The sequence below is a fragment of the Suillus subalutaceus genome, assembly GCF_016647625.1.
Source record: "Suillus subalutaceus strain FC151 chromosome Unknown DFJ58scaffold_2, whole genome shotgun sequence".
In the NCBI taxonomy this organism is placed as follows: Eukaryota; Fungi; Basidiomycota; class Agaricomycetes; order Boletales; family Suillaceae; genus Suillus; species Suillus subalutaceus.
This window is the reverse complement of record NW_024540251.1, coordinates 19,020-35,389: the sequence shown is the minus strand read 5'-3', so window position 1 is coordinate 35,389 and position 16,370 is coordinate 19,020. Positions and strand designations below refer to the sequence as shown.

Genomic DNA, 16,370 nt, shown 5'->3' with positions numbered 1-16,370 from the left:
CAGGTCATGGACGGATAATGGAATGAGAAGAAAGAGTTAGAGAACGCCCCTGTGATGGGTGCAGGAAGTCTAGAGTCATGTCATTCCAGGGGAATGACTCAAGCCACGTAGACGCCGTGAGGTAAGTATGTCTTGATGTCATTTTGTCCTGTTTGGGCAGTACCGGCGGTAATGAATGAACAAGGACCCCTGTCGAAGGGGTGTCACGTGTGACGCTTCGTGAGAAAGCTTTGTCATCAGAAGTCGAGTAGGGCGTTGGTTACATCGAGCAAGGACTCTCAGATCCAACAAACTGTTCGAGGACATCGACTTGATCGACATTGGCGATTTAAATTTTGGTTGTATTGATCGTTGTTCACAGTGACGACGAAATTATTCACACTCGCTAGGTTGCCAACCATCAAAGCGGCAACGGTTACTAGCAGCGATGAGTGTCCATCGACACACGCCGTCTTCAACACGCCGTCAAAGTAAAATCACAATAGAATATCATCGTCCTTCAAGAGAGAGCGTTCAAGAATATTCGGATCTGTTAGCAGACCCAGCTCTAGCTGCTGCTACTGTTGCTCAAGCAGCGACTTACAGTTACAAAGATCCTTATTCAAGTTCTTTGCCTTCATTAACTCCTTCTCGTTCTGCACCACAACCACCAACAACTCGCAGTAAAACACCTGTCGACCCATCTTCACCAAGAGTACGGAATAGCCTTCACAAACCACAGTCAAGAGGAAGGAAACATAGTCTTTCAGCTCCAGATCCTTTCGCTGCGGCTCCAATAAAACAACCAATGTCTCCTACCGCTCCTACTCGTCCAAGTAGGGCAAACACCGCAACTCTAAACGACATCTTTACAAGCAGTAGCCCAATCGCAACACGTCGTCTATCAGTGCCAATCACAGATACTCCATACACTTCAGAGCCAGTCGACATCCTACCTGATCTACCCGCAATCTCAAGTACCAATTCCGGCACTCGCAGTCGTAGCGCCACTACCGTAAAGCTTAAAAAGGGTGGCATGCTAGGCGGCATGTTCGACTTTCTCGCTCCTTCAAAGCGTCCAGAAATCAGCACTCCTTACGATCCTGTTCACCTCACACATGTCGGTTTCAACTCTTCCACCGGCGAGTTCACAGGTCTCCCAAAGGAATGGCAGCAGCTACTCCAAGAATCCGGTATCAGCAGGAGCGAACAAGAGAAGAACCCCCAAGCCGTTATGGAAATCGTGAAGTTCTATCAAGAAGGAAGAGGCGACGTATGGGACAAGATGGGTGCCGTAGGCGTAGAGCCATCCACAAGCGCCAACGAAGGTTTCGCTAACCCAGTACGTCCTCCTTTCTTTATCTCCGCTCATCTAACCTTGTCTCCTTCTAGCGCAACGCCCCCCAACCACCCAAAAAGCCTGTTCCTTCCCCATCCATTCCATATGCCCCATCACCTACCACAACCCCCATCCGTGCAGCACCCCCTCTCCCAGCAGCTGCACTTGACCGCAGCACATCCCAACGAGCACCCCCCAAATCATCCAAATCCCAGGACCTGGGACGCGCCAACACAACGCGGGTCCGGTCTCCCAGCATCGGCGCTAGCCAGACCGATCTCAGCATCAAAGGTCAAAGAGACCGTGACCGCGATCGCGAACGGGATCGCGAGCGTGACCGTGAAAGAGAGCGTGAAAGAGATCGCGACCAACCCAAGCCCGCACCGCCACCCCAACAGCCCCAAACCCTCGCAAAGCAAACCGGCACCGCCACCCCGCGTCGCAGGGAGAAGAAGGGCGGCGGTGACAAGGAAGATGATATCATCAAGCGGCTGCAGCAGATATGCACCGACGCGGATCCAACGAAGCTATACCGAAACCTCGTCAAAATCGGACAAGGGTGGGTGGTGCTGTCTTTTTCTTTCCTCTACTAAGCCCTTTCTAGTGCTTCTGGAGGCGTGTACACAGCATACCAAGTGGGCACCAATTTATCAGTCGCGATCAAGCAAATGGACCTGGATAAACAACCCAAGAAAGACCTCATCATCAATGAGATCCTTGTCATGCGCGCCTCTCGACACCCGAACATCGTAAACTATATCGACTCGTTTTTGCACAAGAACGATCTTTGGGTCGTAATGGAGTATATGGAGGGGGGGAGCTTGACAGATGTCGTTACTGCGAACTTGATGACAGAGGGCCAGATTGCAGCTGTGAGCAGGGAGACGTGCCAGGGGCTGGAGCATCTCCATCGCCATGGCGTTATTCATAGGGATATTAAGAGCGATAACGTATTGTTGAGCCTTGGGGGGGATATTAAACTCAGTGAGTGCCTCTCTTACGTATGGTCGTGTCATTTTGACGTGCCCCGCAGCGGACTTTGGGTTCTGCGCGCAGATTTCAGACCCTGCGAGCTCAAAGCGCACGACGATGGTAGGCACGCCTTATTGGATGGCTCCGGAGGTGGTGACGAGGAAAGAGTACGGGCCCAAGGTTGATATCTGGAGTTTGGGAATCATGGCCATCGGTATGCGTTTCTCCTCTTTTGTTCGTGCTGTGGTTTACTGAAGACGCATAGAAATGATCGAAGGCGAACCCCCATATCTCAACCAAAACCCACTCAAAGCGCTCTATTTGATCGCTACGAACGGAACGCCTACGATTGCGAATCCCGAGGCACTCTCGTCGGTGTTTAGTGATTATCTTGCAAAGACGTTGGAGGTGGACGCCGAGAAACGGCCTACGGCAAGCGAGTTGTTGCAGGTGTGTCACCTCGACTTCAGTTACTTGCGAATCGGATCTCATGTGTTTTTTACTTGAAGCATCCGTTCTTTAAACAGTGCGAACCGCTTCGCACGCTTTCACCGCTTATCAAAGCTGCACGGGAGATTGCTAAGAATAAGTGATCTGCTCGTCTCCCATTCCATTCCTGTCCTAGCCTATAATGGTACACACGCTCCACACCTGAACTTTAAGCTTCTTGTTGCTTCATGCCGAACCATCTACCTCTTGCATCTACCCGCCCACTGTAACGCGCTCGCTGATACCAATTCCGTATACCGAGTTTTGTAATACATGCATCCACCCTTACCCCGGGTTCCATACAACAAAATCATCTCTTATCAAATCGATATCATCCCATTCATCTATACTTGTAGACGAAAAACGCGCGTCCTTTACAATTACGCGTCGAAGAATTTTATCTTTTTTACCTTTTCCCCCTTGTTTCTTTTGGCTATGTTCTCTTTCTCTCCCTTCTCGTTTGTTTGTTTTTACCCCCGTGATTACCCCCACCCCACGACTGGACACCTTTTGTGCTTGTCTTGCGCTTGTTCATGTTGGAGTTTTTTCTTTGTGTTGTTTGATTGATGTAATCTCATGTCGTTTTGTCTGTCGTGTATGCACGATTGATTGATGTATAGAAATGAGAATGAGAATGACTAGGGATACAGGTCCTATGCACGTGCAGGATGAGAATTGAATACTCGAGATTTGTGTAATCTAAGAAAGCATAAGTAACTGAAGAACAATTCTATTTTAAAACGCCCGCAAATTTCAATAGTCGGGACTCCATCCTACCAAGACAGTCAGCGATCAACCAGACCAGAAATCAGAACACGACCAGAACTCACCTTGGTAAATAGTCGCTAAGTTCACGATATCCGTAGCCTCCGCTATGAGTTCGTTGACCGTGTACTCTACGCTCAAGGCCTTGTCGAGCTTGCGCGCGACGCCTGCGAGCGCACGATCAGCAGCTTCGTCTGCTGACCCGCTCTGTAGGTCTATGGCGATGGCACCGAAGCGGGATACATCCCGGGCAAATCGGGTAGGCTCTGCTGTGTTGTCTTGCACTTTTTTGATCTTGAGTTCGCTCGCTGTCCTGTTGTGGAGGTCAGTCAACGTTGAATGTGGAGGGGAGGGAGAAGTGGACGTACCAGGAATGCAGCGGGTCGTGTTTGAATACCTCAAGAACTGTGAGTATGACGTCTGACCTGTCACGCAACACACGCAGGGTTTCTTCTGCGCAGCGCTGGAACACGCCTTGCGTCCCGCACTTCCCCATCCCATCGACCATGTCCCGCGTCATTCGGAATGGTACTCTCTCTGGGATACGCAACAGTTTGCCCTGTGCGGAGTGAGTAGACGCTTGGTCAGACAAAGTAAAAACGTACCTGATCAAAAGCGATTCCCAAATCAATATGCACCACCTCTCCCGACCCATTATCAATCAATATATTCTGCACATGGCGATCCCCAAGACCTAGAATGTGCCCCACGATGGAAGTGGTAGCGACGCTGCGAGTGTAGTTGAGACGCATGGCGAACCAAGTGATGGGGGTTTTATGCTTTTCGGTAAAGTAGTGCCTCATCACCGGTTGGGTTCGTTGGCATATTAGTTGAAATGTTTTGACCATCGCTTCGGTCTTTCCGCCGTTTTTCTCGCGCGTTTGTTTTAACATCGTTAGGATCTGTCCATGTTTTAGGTCGCTAGGACGGTACCTACGGGTACGTGATTTTTGAAGTTTATCACAGACGGAAATTGGGAGTAAATTACCTGCTGTGCGCTTCCTGGAGCCATTTTTGGAGGGGGACAGTGTTGCCTACGAATTCGATGACTCCGGCTTGGGTGGCGAGAGGTAGAACTTTGTAATCGCGGACGTTAAGATTCCGTCGCCGAGTCTCTTTATCGTAGCGTAGCACCATGTTGCACAGGTGGAAAACTTGCTCCATGACAGCATCTTGCCGCATATCGTCGTTGCCTTCGCCTTTAAACTGCAGAGATTTCCAATGTTAGAACACGCGTGAATTTATAAAGATAACGTACGAGCTGCTTGAATTGCTCCCCATTGCTCCCATAGCAGGTACTGATTTTCGGGTGGTTGATTCCCCCGGCTGGAGTGAATTCTGGGTGGTAGCGACTGATCCAGATACAATCGTTGTACTTGAGGGTTGGATCGATGGGTGTACGGCAGGTGATGACAGGAACCTGGACGTCGCGCAGCTTCCGAATGGGTAAGGCATCGGGAATGAGTAGTCCGTTATTGGTTTTCTTTATCGTAGGATGCTTGACAGGATACTTGGCCCATTCCAGTGAAGCATTACAGACCTGCTCGATCGATCGGATCCTCGCTGTTTGTGTGGGATCGCTGAGCAGCCTATCGAAGATGGCGCTTGCAGCTCCACCGCGATCCGACTGCGATGATGGGAGCTCAAATCGTGAGGAAGTCCTTCGCACACCCTGGGGTTGCTCTGGACGTAAGCAGAATACCTGGTATAGGCTGTGGAAAGGATGCTCTTGACACATGCGTAAGACGAGTCCTTGAAGATTATGCTGGTTCTTCGGGGTCTCTGCCGAGGATTTTGACATGCGAGCAGACAGTTGATGAGAGAGGAAGACAAACTTGCGGGAGGGCACGCGATCGAGAGCGACTTTGAGCTTGTCCTGGATGCCAAGGTCGTCGAAATTCGCAAACCAAAGGGACGAGAAGCGGATGGGACCATCGTCATCAAAGCGATCGGAGGAAGCCAGACAGCGAGAGTACATGTCAATAGCTAGCTCAAGGAATGCGTCTCGCGCCCCCATATGGCACGCTTTGGCTTTCAGATCTTCAGCTAGGACAATTCTCGCCTTCTTCTGTTCTTCAACTAATACCGAGTACTCATGTGTTCCTTGTTGAGTTTTCTGCAGCTGGCTCTCTCTCTGTCTGACCTCCTGTTTCTTGCGCTCTGTATAGATGTGCCAGCGCATGGCATCTGACGACTTCAGGATCGAATGATACTGTTGGTCTGCAAAAAGCGCACACTTGCGGAAAACAGTGGCACATGCGTGGTCGCGAACGTCCGTCCGCTTCTCGGCTGCAATGGCGAGCTCGACGGCAGGATCAAAGAATTTGCGCTTGATGTCGGTTGGTTTTTCTAGACATGCCTCGGCGATCCAGTCTCCCTGTCAAAGACATGAATAACCTGCACTATTACGGAAAAAAGAAGCGCACAAGTCGAGCAAATGACAACGCCTTTTCTACTGCACCATCAGCACCCAAGTTCTGACCATCTACCAAGTCTTTAAGGTACTGCACTGCCAACTTTTGCTCCTTCTGGAGCCACAGAACGTTGGCGAATTCACGAGCAACTTCGAAGCTGGCATTTCTCTCGAGCCGCTGTGCTTTCACGATAGAGTTCAATGCCACTTGCAATTGATTGGATTTCCTAGCGGCAATGGATAGGCGGACGAGGCATCGCTTTTCGATGTCTAGAATCCCACGAACGAACGGTGTGGTGAGACTGCCGATTTGCTTTCGTTCCTCTTTCTGCCTGACCGACCGTACCAATGAGATCCTCGTTGCAAGGATCTGTTCCAAATCTGTAAATCTGTCGCACATGGGAAAGATCAATACAAACTAAATCACAATCATTGTCAAAACTCACTCGAAGTCGGAATTGATTTCATCAAGCTTGGGCAGATTGTGGGTATCTTCTGACTTGCTTGAAAGCTGCTGCTGCATAGAATGACTCCTCCACTGGGTAATCTGACCGAGACACATTATATTGCGAGCAACCTCGCGAATACCTGAGATGTTCTCAGTGCCAAGCTGCCGCAGGCGGGTCATTTCATCGTCAAGCGAGCTGCGAACAATGGCGTCGACTGCCCGCGGGTCCCGTTCCCTATACACTGCTCGCAGCGCCTGATAAAGCGTGGCCCCGGAACTATCCCCTGTATTGTCAGGCAAGTCCCAGGTTTCGGTACGCCAACCCAACTGAAAACACATGGCGGACGAGGAATTCCTCGTGTCAAGGCCAATCTGGGACGTCTGAAGAGTGCCAATAGCAAGACGGTCGAAGCCGAAAGCATGGAAAGAACTGAGCAGACCATCTGTGTCGACTGCCTCGGGGCTTCCAGCCTCAAGGGCAGCACCGTGGAAACGAAATGCTTTCTCCCATTGCTTCTCATGATGAAACCGTTTGATGAGGAAATGTCGTAAATCAGCGGTCTTGATCCCGTAAAATCCATCAGGCTCGTCGATGTGGCTGTAAATTTCGAAAAGGAGATGTTCTGTGCCTGCTGTATTGTCCATGTCCAAGGACTGGTACTCCGCCGCGAGCTCGAGGAATAGAAGAGCAGTCGTATACGCGCCACACGTCACTGCACTTCTTGCAAGGAGCATGTAATCGATATCAAGCCATTTGTCGTGAGCCAGAGAATCAGTGGAACCTTTCGGGCAAAAGTTGCGAAGGTGAAGTACGACGCCGACAATAGACCTTAAGCAGGACAAATGGACATTCTCCAACATAAGCATGGCACTGAAATATTCTGATAGACGAGATTTCGAGGGCGCGCCCGTTGATTTCGGCTGATCAAGTTCGTTCTGCAGCAAAGTGTGGACCAATACGGGAAGCATTTCATCGGCAAAAGAAACATCGCGCTCCAAAAACGTTGAGAATTGTGCGTAAAATGGGTCCACAGCGCTAAGCACATCGCTCAGCAAGATGGCCAGCTCGCTGATCCATTTCTGAAATTCAGACTCCAGATGACACTTGACCGTCGCCTCCAGCTCGTCAATGCCGCGGACATGCCGAAACCTCGCTTTGATCGGATATTGTTGGAGATATTCCAAAGCAGCTCTCGACTCGACAGGCCAAGATTGGAGGAGGAGCATATCCGATGAAGAAGCTGATACAACGGATCGAAGGGTGGAGTAAGCGAGATTGACTTCTTGTGGTGAGTTTCCGTCCATCATAGCGAGCAGCGTTTGAATGATCACCCGCTGAGGTGAAGATTCCATTTGTGACTTTTTTGCACTGCGCCGATGTCGCCCCCGCAACGTCTGCAGAAAGGGCTGTTCACTCCCGAAGCTGTAGATGTCCCCATTATTCGCGATCAATAAAGAAGCGAATGCATCCACGTCGTCAGGTTGGAGCTGGTCCCTGGTAGGAATGAAATCTTTAAGACGCCAGAAATCTGTCTTGGCGAACTGCGCTCGATCATAGACGCGCTGCTCTGCGAGGTCTCGGAACCGCCTGACAAGGCGAAACTTGTTGGACGCAATGCGAAAGTCGCTCAAAATCATTGAAAGACCATCTGCAGTGATATCCTCATAAACTGACAGCAGTTCAGATGAGGGCTGATGTGGCCAAGCTGACAGGGCGTTCATGACCTGTGACCTGATTTTGGAACTTCGGCAAAGTTCGAGAGCTTGCCTGTCGATCCAATGTAACAGGCCCCTGCCTATGGTTGCGATTTGAACGTCATCGGTGACAAGTGAATAATCATGAGCCTGAGCGCACACCCGAATGAGCACATCAGGAAACCTTGGATCCACTTGAGACGTCAAAAGATACATGGTAAATCCCCATTCGAGGAAAGAGCGAGCCGCCTGTACGAGGTCCACCTGAGCGAGAAGAGAAGTTGCTTCATGAATCAGAGTGTGGAGTAATGTAGGTTCTTGGAAGTCCTCATGACGGACCGCTACTAGAAGAGAAATGCCGTTCAGTAGGCGGATCTGCTCATTGACTAATGGTGATCTCTGGACTTCGGAGAAAAGCTGGTGGAGGACATGATAGGATATGGCTTTGACGTGATCGCGGACCGCGAGAGAAATGCACCAATTGAGAGCTCGTAGGACAGTGGATGAGCCAAATGCAGGAAGATTTGGACTGTGGAGGTTGAAGTCATCCAAGGTTCGGTACTTGGACAGAGCCTTGAAAACTTGAGCGGAGTGGCTCGAATCATGCGCCTTGATTGCTTGCATGATCGGACCATCAGCGGAGAAGTCCTGGTCACCTAGGGACCGAACTACTGCCGCTGCAATGCTCGCCGCATTTTGCTCTACACTGTCGTTGAAACCCTGCTCTTGGTTAAGATCGACGCCTTTGTCTTTCAACATCTTTTTCAACTGCTCCGGTGGTGTGTTACAACCAACTCGCCCATCATCCAGCCAAAATACAAGTTGGAATCCGATGAGATCACCCAAGCATTCCTGCAAGCCATCAGCAGCGGTCTTTTGAACTGTGGCGCAGTGAGCCAGGAATAATCGGCGGCCGTGTTCCACCGTTTCCGAATTTCCGCCGCCTGCCATGACATTGGTCGGCGTGAAAAGACGGAAGGTTGCTTCTGCGCATTCCTTTCGATCCCGGTAGCCAAGGAGCTCAGGAGGGAGACCACACACATCCTGAAAAGCCTGTCGAATGGAGTACGCAATCTGTGAAGCGTATGCTTCGAAGAGGTCTGACAATTTAGGGAGCCCAAGTCTCTCAGAAACACCAGTCAGAGTCGCTTGGATGTGCTTTGCGTAATGTGAGCTATGAAAGGCAGCTTCGATCAAGTGCCAGTAGGGTCCACGCCTCACAGCGGAACTCACGACCATGATATTGCCGAGACATAAAGTACGAGTGAGCATTTTCTCGTAACTGTGTCTTGATTTTTAGTGGTTAGACAAGGAAACGAATTAAGACTCACTCCGAGAGATCCTTTGTCAACATCTCTTTAATGGTATTGTATATATCAAGGGAGTTCTGACCAGCAAAGCGAGCCATGGTGAAGAGACGAGCATTCACGACTGCAGCCCGGAAGCGTACGCGGATATCTTGATCCATGTTCAGCATTGGGATAATGGTAGAGGGTCGCTCTACGGGTTTCTTTTTGTATACTGTTGGCCAAAAGGACTCGGATGGGTCTTGGGCAATGTACCTAGCGAAAAATTGGGAAACGAAATCGCGTATTTTCCACGAGACGAAATTCCTCTGTATCATGTTTTGACTGAGCCAACCGCATAACTCGCGAATATGATCTCCGACATCACTGTCCGCGTTTGACTTCTGGAGCCAAAAATGCGAAGTGGAATCCAGTAAATCAACAACCATAAGCTGCAGATCAACATTGTGATCATAAGTGTGCAAGCCAAGGAGATCTTCGAGTTTGTCAAGGAGCGCGTTGAGGACGTCGATATCAAGACTCCAGATCTGCCGTCGAACTGATCCTAGGACTGCATTGCCTATCAAAAGCAGCCTTTCTGCGGGACAATGAAGTATGAGCTTTGTCAACTCTCTGTCGCGCAAAACTTCCGCGGACGAAAATCGAAGGACAGGAGTCGTCGCGAGGAATGTGATACATAGGTCAGCAAGGTACCGGTTCGCGGCGGTGATGTTATCAGAAGCAGCATCCTCCTGTGTTGGTGGTCCTGTGTGAGTTGTCATGATATCGCCAAATCCGTCTGCATCTAGAGCATGAACATTTTGTGCTCCTTGGCGAAGTTGGCCTGTCATAGTGCGAAGAGATTCCCGAAGGGCTTCAGAAACCGCGGAGAATGCATCTTGAATCTGAAGATTTGTCAACATATTGAACTCTGGTATGTGGCGCAACGAGAACCCACGTCTGCATTTGCCCAAAAGACACGCTGAAATAGTCGTCGAACTGTGTGAGAGTGATGTCTCTCAGAGAGATTCCGTTTCAGGCCCTTGAGAGTATGCGATCTAATGCCAGAGCCAAGATCCGGGCCAAGCATAGCTTCCCACTCTTCGTTCGTACTACGCTCCTCTCCATTCATCACCAGAGGCTCCAGGCCGTGTAATATCAGCACGCGTTCATCTGCTGTCCAGCGTGCATCTGTTAGGAATGGTGCAAGAAGTGATATTACTCGACCGGCAGATTGCAGAACGCGTCGATTACACCGCATTCCGTTCCATACAAGCAGGGTCTCGAACGCAAAGGCGGTCACAACAGCATCGAGTGATTGACGGAGCTTTTCGGCAGTGGGGTGGACGTTGGTTTCCTTGAACATGTCCCACTCGACAGTGAGAGATTCCATCGCTTTGAGCAAAGACGAAGTCACTCGACGCTCACGCCCTCGAGGCTGAACGATCTCAGAGTCGATAGTCAATTCGCCATTAACAGAGCTGTGTGTAGGTTCGTCGCAGCTTGCAGATACGGCGTCCTTGCGGAAGGAAGGAAGTTGAGCATCCAGTAGGAAATCGCGGATGACCTTGGTCTTCCGCTCTTCTTCCATGAGCTCCGCGATCGCACAATCGGGAAGTAACGTGCGGCAAAGAAGATCGCTTCGCTTCGACGTTCCACATATGCTCTCTAGCAACCCAAGAATGTCACCGATGGTGTGAAGTGGCATCCGGGATTTCCCACTAGTATCCTTCACCGCCTGTCCAGCACCAATTCTCCAATTATCAAGAAGCCAGCTAAGAACCTTCTCCTCCAACTGCATCCTGTACAGCCTCACATCTTGGCTTGCGACATGCAAACATTGCGCCAGGAACATACACACAGAATCATATGGAAATGCAGGGCCCTGCAGATCCAGATCCTTCGCTAAGGTCTCGATTTCGATCAGAACTCGCTGAGATGTTAATAGAAACTTGGAGTGGAGAATAAGTGTGTATGCGGTATGACATGCTGCCCTGCAAACCACAGGCACATTGGCTCTGCGCATGGCATGAGTCCACACAGGATCCCATACAGCGGAGTCACGGACGACAACTGCGGTCCGTGCAACTGATGGTGACTGGGTTGCGCGTGAACTCAGAAGGCCATCTGACTGTGCAATTGCGGCGAAGCATAGGAAAGTCCAGGATTGGATGATGGGATCATCGACGGAGACAAATTGCAGCAGGGTGTTCATTACATTCTCTTGGAGTTTATTATGCTTGTGCAGGCACGACCAGTGCCGATCAATGAAGAATAGGAGAACTTGGAGATGATACGTCCGAACGCCGGAAGTGGTTGTCGACTGTATGGAATGAATAAGAGATACTATAGGGTTTTCACGCTTGGCACGCTTTCCTAGGTTTCCTTCACCGTCCGAAGTATCAGCATGCTTCCACTCGGAGTGATCGAAGAGCTGTATTACACCGGTCAGTTTGCATAAAGCAATTAATGGATGAGGACTCACCTTCTCCGCACAGTCAGCTTGTAGCTCCATTAAAGCCCACGCAAGGGCTTGAGAAGATTCAAAATGCCATCCGGCCCTGAATGTGCGAGCGACAAACACCCCACGTCCGTAGTTTTCGGTGTTGGAGGGAAGTACCTCGAGCCTCAAGGAGTCGAGAGAGAGACTATCAAGACCCCATCGACTCTCAGCCTCACCGCTCAAAAGGGTCCAAAGTTTGTACACTCCGTCAGCCCAAGCGTATTTAGGAAGGTCGTCATGTGCAGCTGTTAAGAACGGGAATAACGTTCTTAAAATGCCAACCAGACTTTCCTTCAGGCGTTTGTTCTTGGTACCCCACAGTCCTACCAGTTGATTCCATGTTGAATGAGCAAAATTTTTAACGTCCTTTATTCGATTCAGGCAAAGATGAGACAGTACTGGCTGCAGGGCAAGAAGGTAGTCGTGGTGAAGGGATGCGTCACCGTGGTAGCGTTCTAAGAATCGTGTCATGCGGGCCAGGATAGCAGACGATAGGTTTGGCACATCCTCCGAGAGGAAGGGAGCTGCAGGAGACCGGAACAGAAGGGCAAGTAGGGAAGCGCATTCGACCTGCTCCAAGGAAACCGAATGATGTGCAGGGGCCTTGAGCAACCTTGTAGGACGTATAGTACCGGGGGTAGGCGTGGAGCTGTGTTCCCTTGCCTTGCGCTTGCGCTTTTGTGTTGATGTAGAGGGCTCGTGATCATCACCTTCGTCAGAGTCATCTTGGTACATGGCGGAAAGGTCGACCTGCATGCTCTCATCATTACTCTCTCCGGTAACATCGTTGAACTTTCTCTTTATCGGATCGTCTAAAATGATGTTGAAAGCCAATTCAGCTATGCTGATCCATCTGGCCGCCTCGATGCGGTCCATGTGTGGCGTCCAGCCGAGAAGTATCTTGAGGGTCTTGAGGTAGTCAAGAGCGAGCGGAGCGTACAGCTGTCCATGGAAAACCATCATCTGTAAGAGATGTGTCAGGATGGATTTCACGACTCTGCCAGTGAGCCTGCTGTTGCTTCTCTCTACTAGCCAACGAACGGTGGTGGTGGCATCTCCAAGTCTGCGCAAGGCAGCGGCACCTGTCGATGAATTCTTGCCTGACGTGGCTTTCTTGTCGCATTCTGCTCTTTCACTGGTAACTGCTGTGAAGAGGGCCTGATACACGACAAGCCAAGCGCGTCCCTCCCCAAGATTGAGGACAGCATCATCGCGTGAGAAAGCTTCTTTGAGAGAAATTATTCCTTCTTGTCGTTCCTTGACTTTAGAGCTTTGCAGAAGCTCGACGACCGCCTTCAACTTGCTCATTATAGCTCTGAGCTGTGGAAGCAGCACAAGCGATTCCCATCATTGGTTTTGTGGCGTAATCAATATCATGCACTGAAACAAGTATTTGGCTATGTTTGGTAGAAATGTCGAATATTATAAAAAAGCAAATTTTCCTTTCTCTCCTTATACATATCATTATGGCCTCTTTCTGCCCGGACAGTGCTCAATGCATCCACCCTGTACCGGTTCTGGTGAAGTGCCCAGACAAATGGTCGTCTCTACGTCTAATCAACGTCGAGATAGGCAGTTGAGAATTGCAGGTTCCATTTTTCAGGAAATCTGACACGGTTATATTCTGCCTTACATACCTCTTCAAAGGATTTTGTGTTGCTAGTTTATCATACTTGTGGATGTAGCAGATGGATCCAGGTCGCATCAGTCGAATAAACTATTTCTGATAATCGTTCGAACGTTCAGTTCCGAGTACCAAATGAAGCATCAGTGCTGCGATACATCGCCCAGCGACTCGAGCGTCGCAAATGAACACAAGTTTACATAATACGTGCGTTCCCCGTGATTGTGCATTAGTCACGTGGACGGCGCTTGATTCGCGTTTTGCTGAGGACCAGACGCGTCGTTCGTTTAACGCACTTCCTAACTTTCTTGGACAATCACTTAACTTCGCGCACGGCTTGTTTTCAGCGTCCTAATCTTGTTCAGCAAGATCTGACGACACTCCTACCAATCTCCAGCCTTTGTCGTAGTTCCGAGTTCTCCGCACTGCACAAGTTTAATGGCCAACATGTCCAATGGAGGCCAATCAGCACTTTCTGGGTTGCGCACAGTCAAACGCGACTGGTCGCAAAGCAGTTCTCAATGTGAAGACCGTATTTCATGGCCGGCCACCCAGCCCAGCCAATCTCAGCCTTCAAAGGCACCTAAGGCTGAAATTCAATCACAACGTATGAAAGATATCCAACTTGCGCTTGATGCGCTCACAGGGAAGCAACCGCCTGGAGAGCGGCCAGAAATGAGCACGAAACAGATAGCGAACGGGACCAAACGACCCCTCCCAGCTGCTCCAAATTCGCCGCCAGCAAAGAAACGTCAGCTTCCGCCCAGCTGGAATGAGGACATCCTATCCTCCTCATCCAACTTCATGTCTTCGAGCAAATTTTCTTTGCCATCAGTAAAGTCTAAGTCATTGACGGTCGCTGCCTCGTCATCAAAGCCTAGCTCCAAGCTTGCTGGAGTGTTCCTTAGTCAGGAACAGACACAGATCCTTCGTCTTGTGGAAAGCGGAAATAGCGTGTTTTACACTGGTAGTGCTGGTACGTAGTAAATAAATTCTCCTTTTGTGATTTTGCCTAAATATATGCCGATAAGGTACTGGAAAATCGGTCTTACTCCGAGAAATCATTCGCATATTGCAAAAGAAATACGTCAAATCTCCCGATGCTATTGCCATTACTGCATCAACGGGTGAGGAAGCATATACTCACTATTTGATGTCCTCTGACATCATATGGCTAGGCATTGCGGCGTGTAACATCGGTGGTGTCACGATTCATTCATTTGCAGGCATTGGCATCGGAGAAGGCTCAGCGGAAGAGCTCATCAACAGAGTCCGTAAGAACAAGAAAGCTGCTTCGAGGTGGTTACGGACAAAGGTCCTCATTATCGATGAAGGTACGGTGGTTTAGCAAGTGCAGATTTCCACATCACATGTATCATGCTATTAGTTTCAATGTTGGACGGAGATCTCTTCGACAAACTTGCACAAATTGGCAGTTTGATACGGAAGTCCCCAGGACCCTTTGGAGGAATTCAGGTTTGCCCTGCAGTTCGTTTCATTCAACACCACTAAAATCGATTGTTAGGTTGTGGTCACTGGCGATTTCTTCCAACTACCCCCCGTCGGGAAGGGTGCTAGTCAGGTCAAATTTGCTTTTGAAGCTCAGCTCTGGAACCAGACCATCAAGCGTACATTCAATCTGAACAAAGTTTTCAGGCAAAAGGATCAGCGTAAGGAAGAGGAGATCAGTAAAACTGCTTGTATGCTGAACATCCTTCAGAATTTGTTGACATGCTCAACGAAATGCGTTTCGGGCGGCTTTCACAAGAATCTATTGCCCGGTTCAAGTCTTTGTCACGACCCATTAACGACGACGACGGTCTGGGAGCAACCGAGCTGTCAGTCCTCTGTTCAATTTGACGGCTGTATTAATTGATTCAATGCAGCTTCCCTCGTCGAGAGGACGTGGAAAGATCCAACAATGGCCGCATGTCTCATCTTCAAACTGAGCAAAAAGATTACCTTGCTACGGACGGCGGGACGATCGCTGATCAAACCCAGCGAGAGAAGATGCTTGCGAACTTCATGGCGCCGAAGAAACTTGTACTTCGTGTTGGTGCCCAGGTCATGTTGATCAAAAATATGGATGACATGCTCGTTAATGGCAGCATGGGCAAAATTTTGCGTTTTGTTGACCCAGCGTTGTACGGGACTGACTATGATGATGTTGATGGTAGCGGGAATGCAGGAAAGCCGAAGTCAGAAAGGAAGAAAACCGCGACGACGAAAGACATGTTCATGCCGGTCGTCGAATTTTCGGTGCCGAACAGAGGGCGCAGGGAAGTTCTAATTGTGAATGAAACTTGGAAAGTTGAGTTGCCTAGCGGAGAAGTACAAGTGTCGAGGATTCAGGTGTGGCGTTTGATTATCTGGTTATGCCCGCGCACCTGACCCTTGGTGGTAGCTACCCTTGATATTAGCTTGGGCCATGTCCATCCACAAATCGCAAGGGCAGACACTCGAGAGAGTCAAGGTAGACCTTGGCAGAGTGTTCGAAAAGGGTTCGTTCTGGTAGCCAATTCATGTTCTCACACTTGAAGCTTTCCCGTTCAGGACAAGCATATGTCGCACTATCTCGAGCAACATCATTGGAGGGTCTGCAAGTTCTGAATTTCGATCCAAAGAAGGCGAGAGGAATTCATTCTCTCTGTACGACAGTGCTCACCCCCCCTTTAGGTACAAGCACATCCCAAGGTCGTTGAGTGGAGTAAAACGCTCGAGACCATTTCTGCGGAATGAACTGTTGGCACTCCTTTCTCTTGTAACATTATTGATGCTTTTATTTCATTACCACGCACATGGAAATGGACCACTAGAAGCCTACATTATGGTCGTATATGTAGTTATGCTCATGAGG

General features: G+C 49.7%; 3 protein-coding genes across 3 annotated transcripts; 2 read left to right on the top strand and 1 right to left on the bottom strand.

The window, feature by feature from the left end:
- Positions 1–277: 277 nt before the first annotated feature.
- Positions 278–2,968, top strand: DFJ58DRAFT_175093 (STE/STE20/PAKA protein kinase). Its single transcript, XM_041379042.1, has 6 exons — positions 278–1,321; positions 1,372–1,877; positions 1,923–2,302; positions 2,352–2,504; positions 2,556–2,740; positions 2,800–2,968. Exons 1-6 carry the CDS (start codon positions 428–430, stop codon positions 2,881–2,883), a joined length of 2,202 nt encoding a protein of 733 aa, XP_041250738.1. The 5' UTR covers positions 278–427; the 3' UTR covers positions 2,884–2,968.
- A 399-nt stretch (positions 2,969–3,367) lies between these two features.
- On the bottom strand, positions 3,368–13,266 carry DFJ58DRAFT_754177 (uncharacterized protein). Its single transcript, XM_041387981.1, has 11 exons — positions 11,872–13,266; positions 10,345–11,820; positions 9,432–10,291; positions 6,404–9,382; positions 5,971–6,346; positions 4,803–5,921; positions 4,533–4,750; positions 4,150–4,477; positions 3,913–4,103; positions 3,610–3,857; positions 3,368–3,552 (listed from the first exon to the last, which is right to left on the bottom strand). The coding sequence occupies exons 1-11, from the start codon at positions 13,195–13,197 to the stop codon at positions 3,533–3,535; spliced, it is 9,141 nt and encodes a 3,046-aa protein (XP_041250737.1). The 5' UTR covers positions 13,198–13,266; the 3' UTR covers positions 3,368–3,532.
- Positions 13,267–13,759: 493 nt separating this feature from the next.
- Positions 13,760–15,225, top strand: DFJ58DRAFT_175085 (PIF1-like helicase-domain-containing protein). Its single transcript, XM_041379041.1, has 4 exons — positions 13,760–14,489; positions 14,545–14,640; positions 14,692–14,989; positions 15,039–15,225. Exons 1-3 carry the CDS (start codon positions 13,952–13,954, stop codon positions 14,859–14,861), a joined length of 804 nt encoding a protein of 267 aa, XP_041250736.1. The 5' UTR covers positions 13,760–13,951; the 3' UTR covers positions 14,862–14,989; positions 15,039–15,225.
- Positions 15,226–16,370: the final 1,145 nt, after the last annotated feature.

Coding starts and splice junctions, on each gene's coding strand:
- DFJ58DRAFT_175093 (XM_041379042.1), top strand. CDS start 428: ATGAGTGTCCATCGACACACGCCGTCTTCAACACGCCGTCAAAGTAAA. Junction 1,878..1,922: donor CTCGTCAAAATCGGACAAGG/GTGGGTGGTGCT, acceptor AGCCCTTTCTAG/TGCTTCTGGAGGCGTGTACA. Junction 2,505..2,555: donor TTTGGGAATCATGGCCATCG/GTATGCGTTTCT, acceptor GAAGACGCATAG/AAATGATCGAAGGCGAACCC.
- DFJ58DRAFT_754177 (XM_041387981.1), bottom strand. CDS start 13,197: ATGAGCAAGTTGAAGGCGGTCGTCGAGCTTCTGCAAAGCTCTAAAGTC. Junction 9,383..9,431: donor TTGACAAAGGATCTCTCGGA/GTGAGTCTTAAT, acceptor ATCAAGACACAG/TTACGAGAAAATGCTCACTC. Junction 3,553..3,609: donor CTTAGCGACTATTTACCAAG/GTGAGTTCTGGT, acceptor CTGTCTTGGTAG/GATGGAGTCCCGACTATTGA.
- DFJ58DRAFT_175085 (XM_041379041.1), top strand. CDS start 13,952: ATGGCCAACATGTCCAATGGAGGCCAATCAGCACTTTCTGGGTTGCGC. Junction 14,490..14,544: donor GTTTTACACTGGTAGTGCTG/GTACGTAGTAAA, acceptor TATGCCGATAAG/GTACTGGAAAATCGGTCTTA. Junction 14,641..14,691: donor TGCCATTACTGCATCAACGG/GTGAGGAAGCAT, acceptor TCATATGGCTAG/GCATTGCGGCGTGTAACATC.